At 33.6% G+C, this 16,890-nt stretch overlaps 1 protein-coding gene across 1 annotated transcript in view; it reads left to right on the top strand.

Moving 5' to 3' along the window:
- Positions 1 to 16,433, top strand: part of LOC138934858 (histone-lysine N-methyltransferase PRDM16) — a 31,706-nt gene extending 15,273 nt beyond the window's left edge. Inside the window, exon 2 of the mRNA XM_070298989.1 lies at positions 14,242 to 16,433. Within this exon, the coding sequence (XP_070155090.1) occupies positions 14,292 to 15,647 (1,356 nt within the window). The 5' untranslated portion in view covers positions 14,242 to 14,291 and the 3' untranslated portion in view covers positions 15,648 to 16,433. The remainder of the gene's footprint in view (positions 1 to 14,241) is intronic.
- Positions 16,434 to 16,890: the final 457 nt, after the last annotated feature.

The raw sequence follows: 16,890 nt of genomic DNA, 5'->3' as shown, positions 1-16,890 counted from the left end.
CTTCGCCGGTTGACCATTCAATTAAGGAAGCTTGTCTTTATATAATTAACCGTGTTGCATGCAATGAATTTTTATTTTCTATCTCGAGATAAGAGACGAAGAAAGAAAGCAGAAAAGTATATACGTGAATAGTGCGTCTGATAAATATAGCGCGAGATACTTGGCGCGTAAAAGGCAGGTTACTCTTCCAAATAGGTCCCGTCCCAGGCCTGCCGGTTTCCAAGAAGCCAGGCCGTCGATTAGAACCGATTTACATAGATTGACTGCGGTCGTCACGCGCCGTCTATCATCTTTCGATTTACGCGAAACGTCGCTGGTAGATTAAAGAGCCATTAATTTAACTTTCGTAGGAAAAAGAATCCCCTGACACGTACACGTACACATGCGTGACACGCACATAATTCATTCCGACGCCGCGAACATTCACAAATCTCTCGCGTCGAGACTTCGTGAGAGTGCGAATAAAAAATAATGGATACAAGACCGATCTCTTAAACTGCCTCTTAAACTGTCTCTTCTCTATTAAAGCGCAAAGAAGAGTACGCTTAAGGATATACACTAGTGAATTAATATGTTTGTCGATTTGACACAAAGATATATTTATATATTGGATTTCTTATTCATTAGCTCAATTTTCTGCTGTCAAGGAAAACACGTGCTAAAAATAATAAATATTGATCTACAGAAAGAGATGTCTGAACAACTTGTTTAGATCTGTACGCACGTTTTCAAAAGCGCGGTTCTATTCAAACTATAATAATACGATACCCCTTATATAATCATGTTATCGTGCAAATATCTATCTATCTTGTCGCTTTATCTGCGAGAGAAATAATTATATGGTGCGGAAAATTGATTGCGTGTAAAACGTCAAATCTCGACTCGAGACATAAAACACAAAATCCTTCGAAAGAGAGAAAATGAGTCGTCATAAAAAAAGAACAGGATGTCTACTCAAATTTAAAATATTTCCTAAGAATATTTCTAATCTTACAAGTATTTCTGTTCAAAATTTCAGGTAAAATTAGAGAATTTTTAAATGCAATTTTTTAAAACTATTTTTATTTTATTGTGAGTGCGTTTGCATTTACACAAAGGAAAAATATATAAAGAGCTATTTGAGTTTCAAATGTTAGATTTGAGAAAATCCACTGAAAAGAATTGTATGCCTTTCGTAAGATAAGCGTTTTTTTCATTTGCGCAACATTTTTAATTTTTTTATCATTTAAGATTGTAATTAAGAATGTGCATATCGAATACGCTAAAATATTAAAAATTGTTTATCTTTATTATACTAAATTATTTCCTTTAAAAAAACATCTTTTAATTTTTGATTTGTTTCAGATTTTGTTTCAAGAGACCATAGGTTTTCTTTATTTTAATACACAATTTTTTATCTTCAAATGTAAATATTCTCTTTATATTGAAATTTTAAATAATATATTTTAAAATTATAATTTTTATTACAAGCAACTAATAATTTATTTAATATAACAAAACATTTCTGGAAACAAAGTATATAATTTATGTTAAATAAAAAATTCAAAATTAACAAAATGTATCTTTTTTTATTTATTTGATTTAAAAAAATTTTATCTTTAGTGCGCGATATAAGAACAAAATTATGAAAAAGACAATTTTTTAAAAAATTCCCCGAGTTCCGACGAAATTCCATGAGAATTCCCTGATTTTTCTTTCCGAGAAAGAAATCCCGGGTTTTTCTAGGAAGCGAGCACCTGGAGAGGCATATTTACGAGCGGACGCAACCATACAATGCGAATTGCACGCGTTATTGGCAAGGCTACCAGCTACAATGACATAAAGAAACGAGGCGAGAGACAAGCGCGCGTGGGCGCCGCGCACGTGAACTACCGTGCACACGTCCCGGACGACACACGCATTCGGGCGCATTTTTATACGATCCGCGAAATCATAAATAATAATCGTCGGTGCACGCGTACGCGCGTGTAGCAATCCGCGTATACCTTCCGACACAATACGTCGTCGGCGAATTAATTCCCGCGTGCGTTGTGCCGCGCCTCGTAGCGGCGCGAAATCCATGAATAATGAACGATGTCGGCCGAACTGAGAGCAACATTTAAAAGTTTAAACGTTCCACAATTTCTCTTGATATGCGTGGCGTCTTTTGAAAGCCAGGACCTTTCACCGCGCGCATTCCCTTCGCGGATTATTGTCACCTGTTAAACGCGCGTTAATCGGGTTGAAAATGAAAATAATTAAAGCTGCGGTTTTAGTATTTAGATTAATTTTAATATAACATATTTTTTTCATATATATATATATATATATTTAATTTTTTATTTATATAATTCTGAAAATTATATAGTATATAGTATTATATAGTATTATATAGTAGAAATTGCGAGATTTCGAAAATCGTATAACTATAATGTTACTTATCATACCAATCGTACCAACGCGATTTGTATATGATATATGATCGTAAGATTTAAAAAAAAAAATAGGGAAGGTGAGAAGATACGCATTTTTATATGATAACATATTAAACAATATATTTAAAATACACATTACTCCAAAAAAAATAAAATAAAATAAAATAGGAAATACTTTTCATACCCTAAAAATTGAGCTATTTTCAAACCGCTGAAATTCGAAAAATCATCGTAGACAAGAAAATTAAAAAAAGCATTTTGAAGCTTGAATTTTCAACTTTAATACCCTATCGGTGATTTAAAAAATTTGTTTATCTTCCTTATTCTGTGTTTTAAAAAAGAACCCATTGTTTTGTATTTTAAAATTATATATTTTTGACACTCTGCAGTTTGATAAAAAAATTTCTCTCGAATAATTCAACTCAAGTTTCATAAACTACATTTTGCCTACAAAATGTTTTTTTAAAAATTTTCATACCATTTGACCGAGTTACACGATTTTGAATCTAAACCTGGTCATTTTCTAGAAATGAGAAAATAGAAAATTTTTTTCAAGCTTTAAAATGCTTTTTCAATTTTTTTGTCAAGTATCGGCATCTAAAAATACAGGTTCAGTTTCAAAATTGTGTAATTTGGTAAAAAAAAAAGTAGGAAAATTTAAAAAAAGCATTTTGTAGGCAAAATGTTGTAGTTTATGGAACTTGAGTTGAGTTTTTTTGAGAAGAAATTTTTTTATCGAGCTTCAAAGTGCGAAGAATATATAATTTTAAGAAACAAAACAATGGCTTTTCTCTTTTAAAGCACACAACAAGAAAAATAAAAAAATTTTTTTAAATCACCGATAGGGTGTTAAAGTTGAAATTTCAAGCTTCAAAATGTTTTTTTAATCTTTTATCTACGATAATTTTTCATCGAGTGATCGATTTTTCGTTCAGCGGTTTAAAAATAGCCCAATTTTTACGGTATGAAAAGTGTTGCCTATTTTTTCTTGAGTAGTGTATATATATGACTTTTTTTAAAGAGCATGCTGCTATTTAAGCAATTATTCCACTTTATCAAGTAGATATTTTCAAATATTGGATATTCATTTTTTTAAACTGTTGGATATTCATTTTAATAAACTGTTGAAATTTTTTCTCTATTGATTTAAGTTTATATCCCCGCTACAAATCTAAATCGAAATTTTCACACGATTGTTCGCTCGAAAGATATTATACTACGCAGATCTATGTGCTCCCGGCTTTAACCGGCGGTAAAATGATTCCGCATATGTGCGAATATCCTTTGTATCCATTGTATACATCCTTTCACCGAACGGCCCATCGCATACGCGTTCCGATGAATCATAGCGACTAATGAGCCCGATAAACTCAAGTGCTTCGCGTAATAACGATTTTTCTTTCTTCTACGAAGAAGACATGCGTTACGTGATCGCGCTACATCGTCTCTTTACAAGCGTGATAAGATACAGTTGAAAAATTTATGTTTTCTTGTTAAAAAATATGCCGGTTAAAATTTTTGTGTTAAATATTTAACACATTTATATGTTAACATATTGCTGTTGCGTTAATTGAACTCAAATGTTAAATTATTAAAACGACTAAAAAAATGTGTAAAAATAACATAATGTACACCTATTTTTAATTTTACACAGATATGTTTTAGATATATTTTATATTATTAATGACAGGATTTATCTGTTAAAATTTACAAAAAAAAAATGTTGTTTTTATTCTACAATAGGAGTGAAAATGACTACAGATCATCAATAACATTTTTCCAAGTTAATTTCATCATTAAAAATATATTGATTTTACATAAAATATTCAAATTTCAAATTACTATGAAGTTTTCATTTGATATACATTCTGTATTGAAATATTAACATTATTAGTACCACAATTTAATATATCCATACTACGTTAAATTAACACAAAAACTTGTGAGGATTGTTTGGGACATGCGATATATCGTTAAATTTAAGCCAAAGAGCAACCGCAAAAACGACTATTTTTTCGCCCGTTTGATGGACCTTACGGAGTGAATTGAATTGTGGTCTAAATGATAGCTAATGATGATATATTAATCTGAAAAAAATTTCAAGTTGAGCATAGGAACGGTTTCGGAGATATGAACAGTCAAAGTTGTTAAAATGGACAAGTGAGTTGAACGGTTTGTGATAGATGAAAAAAAAACATTTCGTAAAATGGCTTTAAAATGACTTTAATGACTTTTTTTAAAATGTTGATTTAATAAAATAAGTTCTGTTAAAACGTTAAAAAATAATTTAAAAAAAAAACAGAAAAGTAAAAAAAAGAAAAAAGAAAAACAAAAAAGTAAAAAAAGAAGAAGAAAAGAAGAAAACCTTTTCATAGATTAGTATCGTGACATGGCTTACATATTATTGAAATATTTACATTACAATATAATGGAATCTGATCTTTCGTTTCACATATATGATTATTTGTGAATCTTTGGAATGAATTATTTGCATATCTTATTCATATTTTTTATTAATTTATGCGGTTTCGATTGATTTCATTCGAATGTTAACAACCAAAACCGCCATAACGCTTCCGCCATCTTGAATTTTGACTTAAAATTAGTAATTTACCAATTATGACATGTACTCTGGGTAAACATCGTCCTCGAATATTTTGCAGAACGTATACTTATACATATACCTAATATTTATAATTTATATTTATACTTATTTTATTAAATTAACATTTAAAAAAAAAGTCATTAAAGTCATTTTAAAGTCACTTTATGAAATACATATTTTTTTCTCATCTATCACAAACCGTTCGATTCGCTTGTCCATTTTAATAACTTTGACTCTTCATATTTCCGAAACCGTTCCTATGCTTAACTTGAAATTTTTTTCAGATTAATATATCATCATTATAGCTATCATTTAGACCATAATTAAATTCGTTCCGTGAGGTCCACCAAACGGGCAAAACTTGCGGTTGCTCTTTTCTATCTATGTGCGCTCGTGTGTTGCTGTAACACGATAATGATAATGAGATAGACGCGAGAGATGAAGTAGGCGAAACTATTTACTTGCTTTCAAGATAATGAATATATATTTCTTTAGAGCTAGTCAATTTTTCCCATTACACGCTGTATTTCACAAGTTTATAAAGACAGCTGCGCGCTTCCAGTAATATAGTAATATAGTAATAATTGGACAAGAGAGATGTCTGGTAACATATAGTGGTAGAAGTATCAGCAGCGAGTGCGAGAGATGATGCACTTTTGTACTCTTCTGTGGTTTCCTACGAGAGGAAGAACATGCGGTTAAAATTGCATTATGTACATATATATTGTACAAAGAGACTTATATAAAAAAGATTTTTTCTAAATTTCTCCATAAAAAATTTTATAAAAACGCAAAAAATATATTTTACCATTATAAAAATATATTTTACTATTATAATCAATTAGAAAAGTTCTAAAGAAAAAATATGAAAAAATGTTACTACATTCATCTAAAATCGTAAAGAAATAAAAAAAAAAAATACACACACACACACATATACATTCCTAAATTTAATAAGAGGAACAAAAAAATATGCAATTAAAAAAAAATGTCTATAGTTTAAAATATTTATATTCATTTACGAAGGCTGTCAAAATACGTGCATGCATATATTTATATACGCTTAATCACAAATTTTTTTTTTTTTTTTTTTTTTTTTTTTCCCTTTCAATTGTCTCTCGCACACTCGAAAGTAATATTCTCGCGCCGCGCAATATATCAATTTAGCGACGTGCGACGCACTTTATCTCTCCGACAGGGCGGTACCTTAAAACGGCGCGCGCGCGTGTCGTAATTAAATGTCGGCATTTCTTGGCCGGCTTATCGATGGGAACGATCAGGATTCACATACGCGGATCCAGAGAGCGAAAAGGGGGGGGATACGCGCGGATCGATATGCTTTTTTATTTTCTTTCTTTCTTCCTTCAATTCCTCACACGCCGTTTTTAGAATGCCAATGAAAGGGACGGGAGAAAGAAATCATCAGGGTCGAGAAAAAAAATGGCCGATTGAAACAACGACGATGCACATTTGGGCAATATACTTCCTCTCAGGAAGAAAAAAAATAATTTGAATTGAGAATTAAAATTAAAATTTAAATTTAAAGAGAATCCGATGCATATACGCGCACGACGTAAGATGTTCTTGTGAAAGGCGTTTCGCGCGAGGGCCAAGATGAGACGAGAGGAGAGAAGAGGAAATAAAAAAAAGGAAAATTTTATTACTTTAAAAAGAACACTATATATAAAACCGGGTAGTTTCGTGGATTTGTTTTCTTACGAAAAATCTGAGAGTAAAAAAAATTTTGCCGATCTTTAATAGTCCTTAGTGAACTTTGAACTGTGAGAAAATAAGGCTACTTGTTGAAAAAAAAAATTTTTCTTACTAAGAATAGTAAGATTTTGTGGAGAAGTCAAACATCGTGTAATTACGTGAAATCTAGATTTATCTTAATCAAAATACAATATAAAGATATATTCTATTGACAAAAATCACAAATATAAAGTTATCCTCTTGTTCGACATTGCTGCAGGATTTCCTTATTTAACTTTTTAACTTTAGGGGTTTCAAAAAGCTTTTCTTTTTTTTTTTTTTTTTAGTGGTTTCTTTTTCCGAGTGATAGTTTTCGTTTCCAACTTTTTGTAGGGAGACAAAGTCAGGATAACAGTTCTTGCTCTTTTCATTACATGAGATGTGTGAGTAACCGGTTTTGCCCCAACACAAGGAAAATAACAAATAAGGCGATTGTATATGCCGACATACAAAGTGCCGATCAAAACTGATATGATATACTCTCTAATATGTACAGAATGCAATGCTGCATTTGCCGAAGCAGATGCTCTGTTTAGAAAAAATCCATAACGACTCGATTCTTGCCTCGATATCGATCTTTTTTGAGCTAAAAACTTTGAATTTCTATTAAAAAAGAAATATTGTGTACACAGGGGCACGGTTTGTTTTAAAATAATGATGGCGTGAATCTACAATTAATAATACAAGATAGCAACACTTATTACGAAAAAAACAGGGGTATCCAGTTTGACCCGCCTACCCGGTTTTACCAAACTTTCCGCTATAATTAAATATATAAAAAAATAAAATAAAATTATTTTAAATTTTTGCCGAGTTTATTATTACTGGTGACTCTTAATATCATCATGATGAGACGGTATGGACATTATGTCTTCGAAAGGAAAGAAAATATTAGTGGTACCAGTAACAATGGTGAAATTTAGGTCGCGCAATACTCGTAGTAATTTGGGATTATTATTAGAGAATAATTCAAGTATTAAAAAATGCCTACCATGTACACAATATATGTAATCGAGAAGAAAATAGGCGCTTTCTTCTTTTGAGCTCGGCTCGACTCTTTTCCTCGCTTTCTTCGCACGATCGAAGAAAGAGGAATTACGTCATACGCGAGAAAAAACGGTCGATTAAAATCTTTTTCGTGCACGACAAGCGATCCAGGGACGTGTCTCGTTTGGATAACAAGTGGATAAATATGCGTTACATGACCGACGTTTATCCCGTTACACGCGGGGATTAATTAAAGTGAAAATAATCATCGCGCTTGCGATCCACAAAGAAATGATCTGACAACGAGATGTAGTAAGCAAAATTTGACTTTTATTGTAAGGAGTAAAAGAAGGAATAAAAAAGAAGGATAGCAAAGTTACAAGATTTTAAATAAAACAGCGATTAAAATTTCTTACGTGCACTTTCTTAAACATTTCATTAATCTTAATATCTTTTATTGGAAGCATTTTTTTTTATAATAACGAATATATCGACAATCACAGAAGCGCTCGTAATAATTTTATTTCAATCAAAAGATTATCATATTTTAAGCGTAATTTATTTATTTATTTAAATAAATATTTATAACGATTTACATTAATTTCTAGACATTTATTAATACAATAATAAAATAAACACGCGCGTTTATATAATACTTCAAATATGTCAATGTTTCGAGTAAAAAATATTCAAATTAATTAGAGTTTTAAGATCGTATAAGAATCGAATCATCGTTTCATTTAAAATTTTGCTGTTACTTTTCTTTTGCCCTCTTTGCTTCTCTCTAAAATTTTTTTTACTAGTACGTAAGAGCTCTTTATTCGATGAAATTTAAAAGAAAATTTCTTTTTAAAAAATAACAGAGTTAATGAGAGAAACATATAAATATAATTTAATAAAAATTAAAAATATATGTACACATAAATACACGTATATATAAATATAAATTCATTTAATTTTAGATGAATTTAGATTTATACTTGAGACAGGTAGTTCTACTCTCCACCATATAATAATGGCGAATGAACCGATAGAGATATTATACTCTATATAAAATCGAGGTACATGCGGCCCTGAAGAAGCACTTATCGTACACGTAGGTGAATGTCGGCAGAGAAATCATACCAGTAAGGACGATGTAGCGAGGGAAGGAACAGGGACAGGGAGACGGACCGGGAGCGGGAAGAGAGAGATACATACAAACCACGCCCGGGCTCATCCCGACTTTCTAGAAACCGAAAACTGGATCGCGCGCGCGGCTGCCAACATCTCGGGAGATCTCGAGAAACGTCAGTCTCCACCAGCTTGATTCACGTAACAGACGTCAATCTTTTCGCCGACCGCACGCTCCCTTTTTCTCTCTTTCTCTTTCTTTCTTTTCTTATTTTTCTCCTCCCGTAACTGGCCGCCGTTTCCCGTGGACATTACTCACTCTCAGTGAAACTACATTTGAGAGAAAGAAAGAGAATGTAGATTTTTAAAACGAACCTAATTAAAAGGTGATCGAGAAGCGTTTGCATTAGATAAGAATCGATCATCTAATATTTTATTTTTTGATTATTTTCTCGCGCGCGCGCGCGCGCGCGATTGCATTATATATTTTCTCTCTGTCAAAGGTAGCATTTAGTATTTAGGTTCTGACAGACGAAGATTTTCTTAGAAAAGGGAAAACGAGATTTATGAGCTCTTTCAACGTTGATTCGATACATTGATTATAGCAATCGATAGTATATTGAAAAGTAATATTGATCAGAATGTCTACTCTCTGAAAAAACATGGAAAACCTGGAATTCTCAAAGATTCTTTTTGCATCTGGAAAAAATCAGATAATTCTTATAATATTTTACTGGAACTCGGAAAATTTTTTGAAAAATTCTCTCCTTGATAATTTTATTCTTATATTGCAAACAGTCGGCGATCCGTCAATGAGCCAAGTTGTGAAAAAATTATGTGTTTTAAATATATTATAAATATATATTTATCTCTGTTTATATATTCAATGTCTTAATAAAGTATTGAATATACAGTATATATTCTTTATTGTAATTTTTAGTAATATAAAAATAAAAATGCAAGTGATAAATGTTTACAAAAGCCATTCAGTTTTTTTGTTTTTTAATATATTTGCAAATCTAGCACTTGAAACTTTAAATGGCTTCATGTGTTTCCTTCATTTATATGAGTCAAAGACATTAAAAAAGAAATTTATTTTAAAAAGGTTGCACTAAAAAATCTTGAAAATATTCTCCTTACCCGTAATTTTGAACAAAAATATCTGGGAGATTAAGGAATTTTTTTTTTTACAAGATTTGAGCAGACATCCTGTTGAAATTTAACTTATTCGTCATAAAGTTTAAAACGAAAAGGAGAGACCCCAGCGTATTTCATTGCGCATCACCTTAATTTCCGCCTTCCCGAATTTGACGGGGCGTCGCCCGAGGATGCGTCCGCTCGCGAAAGTTTCTCTCCGGTACGGTAAAGTATTATTACATGAGCGAACGCACGAGGGAAAGTACATGTAAATCGAGCTTAATCGACCGGATCTCATGCCGGACGACACACGCTCTACTACTATCACTTTCTTCGGGACGCGCGAAAACGCGGCGCATTTTCTGTAGTGCGAAAAAATCGACGATCCGCGTCAGGTAATACACGCGCGCGCACTTTCGACTTCGTTCGCTGGTTAAATCGCGTGTTAAAAGACATCCTCGTCGTCGTCGCAACACGTCCATAATTAACGCTTTTCACTATTATTTAGTTGGACGAAGCGTAGTCTTGTTTTGCACGAGCGTCCGCTCCTTTTACGCGTCGCCGCTCTTTTTCCGCTTTACCTACCCGCTCTGACAACGCACGTAGCGGAGTTTCTCTTTCGCCGGAGTGGACACAAATCGCGGTGAGGAGTAGATTAGTTTCTGGTTCGTAAACTGGATCGAGCGCGAAACGGTACACACAGCGATGCCGTCGATCGATAAACGATCATCGTGATCTACGAGATCCAGACGTGTTTACAGTCCGATAATAGGGATTATTAAATTGTTGCGTCAATCGCTTGCATCTACTACATCATCTCTTAAGAGATTTTTCAAATCACCATATATGTATACGTAACAATTAATTTATATGAGCGTGAATCGAGAATTATACTTTTCACTCACGCTATAAATCTCTCGCAATGAAGTTACTTTTCTTTTTGTATATATTGTAGCTTCCATTTTTTAATAGAATTATATCATATTTATAGCACATACCATGCTTAATTTTATATATATTATGTTATTATTTATATATTTTAAATAATTTATATTGAAAAGTTTTTATTATTTATTTATAATAATTTATATTAAAGAACATTTAGAAAATAATTTATATATAACATGTAATTCTTTCTCTCTCTCTTCTCTTTTCTTTAAACATTATAATGATTTTAACATTTAAAATTTATTAATAAATTAATATATTGTACATTAATATTACATCATATTTTTTGTTGTATTAAATTCCACATTTTTGATAACTCGCGACTTTATATTATGCTTTATATTCCTATTAAAGTGCACGCATACTCTCTCTCTCTCTCTCTCTCAAAAAAAAAAAGAAAAAAAAAAGAACAATACGTAATCACAGCGAGATATGTCCGCGATTTGCAATAAAAGCGCTTCTCGCGTTTCTACATTTAGCTCGATGGCACGTGGCGATTGAAGATAAAATATACTCGCCTTCCTGCCATACGTAGATGGAGACATCAACGCTCGCAAGAAGAGCGGTGATCTCAACGCATCTGCGTCATTGTAAGCCGAATTATAATAGCGATCTTCGAAACGCATAATCAGCGAAAAATTATCTGTTTTTTTTTTTTTCATTTTTCCGTAAATTAAATATTTCGAACTGGAATATGTTAATACTTGTAGATGGGCGAATAATAGAAGAAACAAGAGTTAAAAATACATATTATATTTTTAAAATCTATATGTAATCAGATGTTTTAAATCTTACATACTATTTCTATTGTATTTGTATTTTGCAGCAATTAAATATATGACAGAAACAAGCAGAACTAAAAATACAGACACTTATTGTGTTCCTAAAACCAACGAAAAAAAAAAAAAATTAGATGTTCAATTTTATACATTATTTCTGTTATATCTGTCTATATTTTATCTACATTTCATTGATATATATATAAATGTAGCGTATTAATATAAAAATCAATAATTCATCATCATACATTTGAACGTTGTGTATTTTTTTCTTCGTCTCTTTAAATATTCCCTTTTTTGCTCTATTCCAGATTTTATTTCCTCTTTAAAGCGTATTAACCATGTGACAAAAGTAGAATGTGTACATCAAAATAAATCGGACAATTATCCAATGTCCCTTTCTTACAGATATATTGATTGGATTGTTACACGGATACCGTTATTTCGTTACATATCGCGGAAGAATTTGTGGAGAACTTTGTTCGCTGACGAGAAAATCTCAGATAAAATTAATTGCGCGTATGATAGTGATTCATTAATAAAATTCTGTCAATTAGCGGGCGCTACAGAGCTCGAAGCACGCGCCGGAACGAAATGGAGAAGCATTTAGAAAGGGAGAGATAGAATGCAAGAGAGAGAGAGAGAGAGAGAGAGAAAGAGCAAACGAAAACGATACTCGATTCAATGATCCATAATACGTGCGATCGCAAAAATCTGATAGACACATCTTGCGTATCTGTTCGCAGGTGTTCCATCTATATCTTTTTTTTTTTTCAAGCCCCGATATGTCTGACGTCAAGTGGTAAAAATGCGAGCAGTTTGATTTGCCCGGGAGATCGATTTCTTCGGCTTCTAAAATCCTTGCCGTATAGCCTCGGGCCGAAGACACATTTATCACAAACGCGATTGATGCCTTGATTTATCGAATCCCGTTATGTTCCCCTCTCTTTTTCACTATCTTTCACCGCTTCTTTCGCGATCAAGTAACGATGATGTCGATGTCGATAGAAAAAGGAAAAAGAGAGAGAGACAGAGAGAGACAGAGAGATCCTTTCACTAATGTTTTCAAATCGCGTCGTTTTCTAGCAGTCCTATAATGCTCCTCTATTCTTCTCTCTCGGCTCGCTATAATCTGATCTATCGCCGAACGAAGAAAGAAATCCAAGAGAGCACGCACGATAGGTTTTTGATTTATGAAGCACAAACGGCGAGACTCGCTTGTCAACCGGTCGATGTTACGCGCGATATGTATCTCTAATAATCGGTTGTGTCTATCTGACGATGCCACAGATTGGTATATTCAATAACTTTTGACTGACGTTTTAGATGTCGTAATCGGGCGTGACCTTAAAATTTATTTAACACCGTCTATGTCTGCGTTACTCAATATATTTTTCATTTCTTTTTTTTTTTTTTTTTTGCCGTTGTCTTGTCAATCCTGAATTTTATCATCGCTCAATTAAGGAGTTTGAATTGGTCAAACTTATTTTATTTTAACGTATAATATTATTATGCTTTTAAATCAGACATATAAATAATATATGTATATAAATTTTATAGTTTATATACTTTGTTACATACACACATATATTTACATATAATAATTAGTCGTATCAAAGATCCATCATTTGGTAGATTAGAGAATCCTAACTTTCCCTCTGATATGACAAAGTCATACAAGTTTAGGTATCGAAAGTATGATTAGTAATATAATTGCAATATATATGTGATTAGTGCTAAATTCACGAATAATAAGAGGAATGTAATTGTATTATTGAAATTATTATTAAATATGTATTACATTTTAATACTTTACTGACATGTATACAGAATATCCCGTATACTTGGTGATAATAATTCCATATGAAAATATAAGTAAAATTGTAAAAAAAAATTTTTTTTATGCGAGACTTTGTTTTCAACAAAATTAAGATAAAAAAATGGATGACATTTTTAAGCATTTTTTGAATGTCTAACAATCTCTTATTATACATTGTCGTATTTATCTTGAATAGTAATAGTAATTATTTACATATGTATAAAAAGATACATTTTCTTCACTAAAAAATAGACTCCAGATATTTTATACACAACATTTTTCGATGTAACTTAAATTATTTTAAATTTTGATGCGACCCCCCCTCCCCCCCTTCTTGTATTTTGATATTTACGTATTAATGTATTTATGTCAAGAAGCTCAAAAACATTAAAAGTCATTTAAATTTAAAAAGATGTAAATATGTATTTATTTTTTATATTTCAATATCAGTTTTTCTCTTTGTAAAAAAAACCTTATATGAACAAATCTTATTATACATTTGCGATTTATTTTTTCATGTAAAATCATTATTTTCCCGGTTGTATCACCAATGTACGGAATACATTCTGTATATATGTATATTAATATCAGAAAGATATGATGCATTACCTGTAAATTAATTTCAGATTAAAAATATAATTTTCATGAAATTTTATTAACGCTAATCACAAACGTGCGATATTTCAGATCATCTCAAGCGAAGAGTAGGAGCAAGACCGAGTGACAGAGACAGTGTGATGAACGGATACCTCGGTAGCATCACCCTGCCCCCGACGTTGCTGCACGACCCGAAGTATCCTCCAGCCATGCGGGAGAAGGACTCGAGTCCAAGAAAGATGCCGGGCCACATAAGCCCAAAGCAAGCCAGCATTTATCCCCTGAGCGTCCGTGTGCCGGATGTCGAGGAGCTGCCGTACGACCTAAGTCATGGTCACGGTCGTGGCCTGTTGAGCCCTACAAATCAGCAACAGCCGCATATGAGTCCCGCGGCCAGACCACCCCAGTCGCATCACCAGGATGATCTTGACTGCGAGCCGCTCGATCTCCGCGTCGATCACAAGAAGGAGCGCCTTAGGGACGAGAATCAGAACGAGATCGAAGTGTTAAACCAGAACAGTCCGGGCGGTAATCTGCCCTATCACACGGTGCTCTTTCCCCAGCATCATGCGGTACACCCGTTGGTCCTGGAAGCAATGTACAGATCGCATCATCATGGCTCGTCAGTGCCCGATCTGCCAAAGATCCAGGTCAGAGCGTTACCTACGATGGTACCTCTGCCGCCCAACAGATTCTCGTCGTCCACCTCCTCACCTTCCTCCTCGCAATTGACGGCAAGAGCCATCAGTCCAGCAGGCGGTCAACATCAGCAACAGCATCAACAGCAAAATCATACCACACAGCAGCAACAACAGCACCAACAGCAACAGCAGCAGCCACAACAACAGAGCTCCAGTTTGTCACCCTACTCGATCAGCATGCAAGCCGGTCTCAAGCCTAAGGACAGATACTCGTGCAAATTCTGCGGCAAAGTCTTTCCGAGATCGGCGAATTTAACGAGACACCTGAGAACGCACACCGGCGAACAGCCGTACAAGTGCAAGTACTGCGAGAGGAGTTTCAGCATCTCGAGTAACCTCCAACGTCACGTCAGGAACATCCACAACAAGGAGAAACCCTTCAAGTGTCCGCTCTGCGAGAGATGCTTCGGTCAGCAGACCAATCTGGACCGGCATTTGAAGAAGCATGACGCGGATGGCCCTACGATACTGGATGAGGTCAGATCGAGGTACCACGGTCAGCTTCCCAGGACTGACGATTCCTATTTCGAGGAGATCCGCAGTTTCATGGGGAAGATCACCTCGCAACGACAGGCCATACCGTACTTCCCCGGTCTGTTGGGCCACGCTACTGACGACTTCAGGAACGACAAGCAGCAACTCCAACTGGAGGAAAAGCGAGGCGACTCATCGTACTTTAGCGATCGGGACAATCTCAGCTCGAGGTCCAGCAGCACGGCCAGCAGGCCAGAGAGCGTCCAGGAGGAACAAAGGGACGCGAACTCGCCGCCACTCTCGCCCGGCAACAACACCTGAGTCTTGATAATCCGATTATCAAATGCGACTAGTTCACTTAAAAAATGTCTCTCATCGATTCGCAGTTGCAACTCAAGAACAAGAGTGAATTCGAGCCGTCGGAATAAGAGCGAAAGTCTTGGAGAGGTTGCAATTTCACTTTCAATCGCGCGAGATTCGATTCTACTAAGAACCGCTACGCCCTTACGGTGACTCTAGATTAATCCAAAACTACAGTACACGAAATAAATTTTCATAAACATTCTCACGAACCGAAAAATATGAAGATGAAATTTGAAGACAAACAAGAATGAAGGTAAATCCTATTTGAAAAATCGGCGATGAATCTTTTGTTCAAAATGGTGAATGTCATTAGCCGAATCAGTTTTTTATAGCAAATTTTGATAATAAATTTTAAAATATAAATGTGCACTTTCTTCGCCGAATATCACAACTAAACGATTTAAATGTAAATTTAGAGTTTGCTAAGAGAAGAATTAGAAGAATTGTGGTGCCTTAAAGAAACATGTGCCTAACTTATAGGACATATAGTCCTCGATCCTAAAAAATGCAGTCCAACTGGATCGATATAAAGAATTTTAATAATAAAGTTAGTTAAATGAATAATTAAAATTACGCTAAATAATATCGTACTATAAGTAATTTTAGACATAAACGCGTGCTTGAGCGAGCCAGAATGTCATAGAGAGGTAGATGAAGTTGACGGTAATCTTTAGCAGAGCAGTTTGTAAAAATGAAAAAGATAAAGGAAATATCTAATAGACTTTCAATTAGAAGGAAAAGTATGAATATATTTTTATAGATTTATAAATTTATAAAATTTTTTGTTTTGATTGTACAAATTACGTCTATTACGTTTACGTCTTGAATTCGTTATATGCATTCTAGCGATATGAATGCTTGTATGTTGCATAAAATTTTATATATGTTTTTCAAGCAAGAAATTACGCTCGATATTAGGAATTATTATAAATTAGCATCTCGCTCGAATTTTTACTTTACATATTCATATTTTTTTCCTTACACTTCTCAAGCTCAATATTAATTATAAGGAGCATTTTATTTTCCTCTGCCCAATTATAGAATCGCTCCAACGGAATGACATGTCTAAGATACAATTTGTTTACATTTGCAGGTCGCAATTTCTTTCTCTCTCTCTCTTTCTCTTTCTCTATTTATTTATTGAGAATCACGAACTAATTACTATTTTATACAAATCGCCATGATATTATCTTTCTTGCAT

The sequence above is a fragment of the Polyergus mexicanus genome, unplaced genomic scaffold (assembly GCF_030449975.1).
Source record: "Polyergus mexicanus isolate NDT 795.1 unplaced genomic scaffold, iyPolMexi1.0 SCAF_7, whole genome shotgun sequence".
Lineage (NCBI taxonomy): Eukaryota > Metazoa > Arthropoda > Insecta > Hymenoptera > Formicidae > Polyergus > Polyergus mexicanus.
The sequence above is the reverse complement of the archived record's forward strand: the minus strand, read 5'-3'. Positions and strand labels throughout refer to the sequence as shown.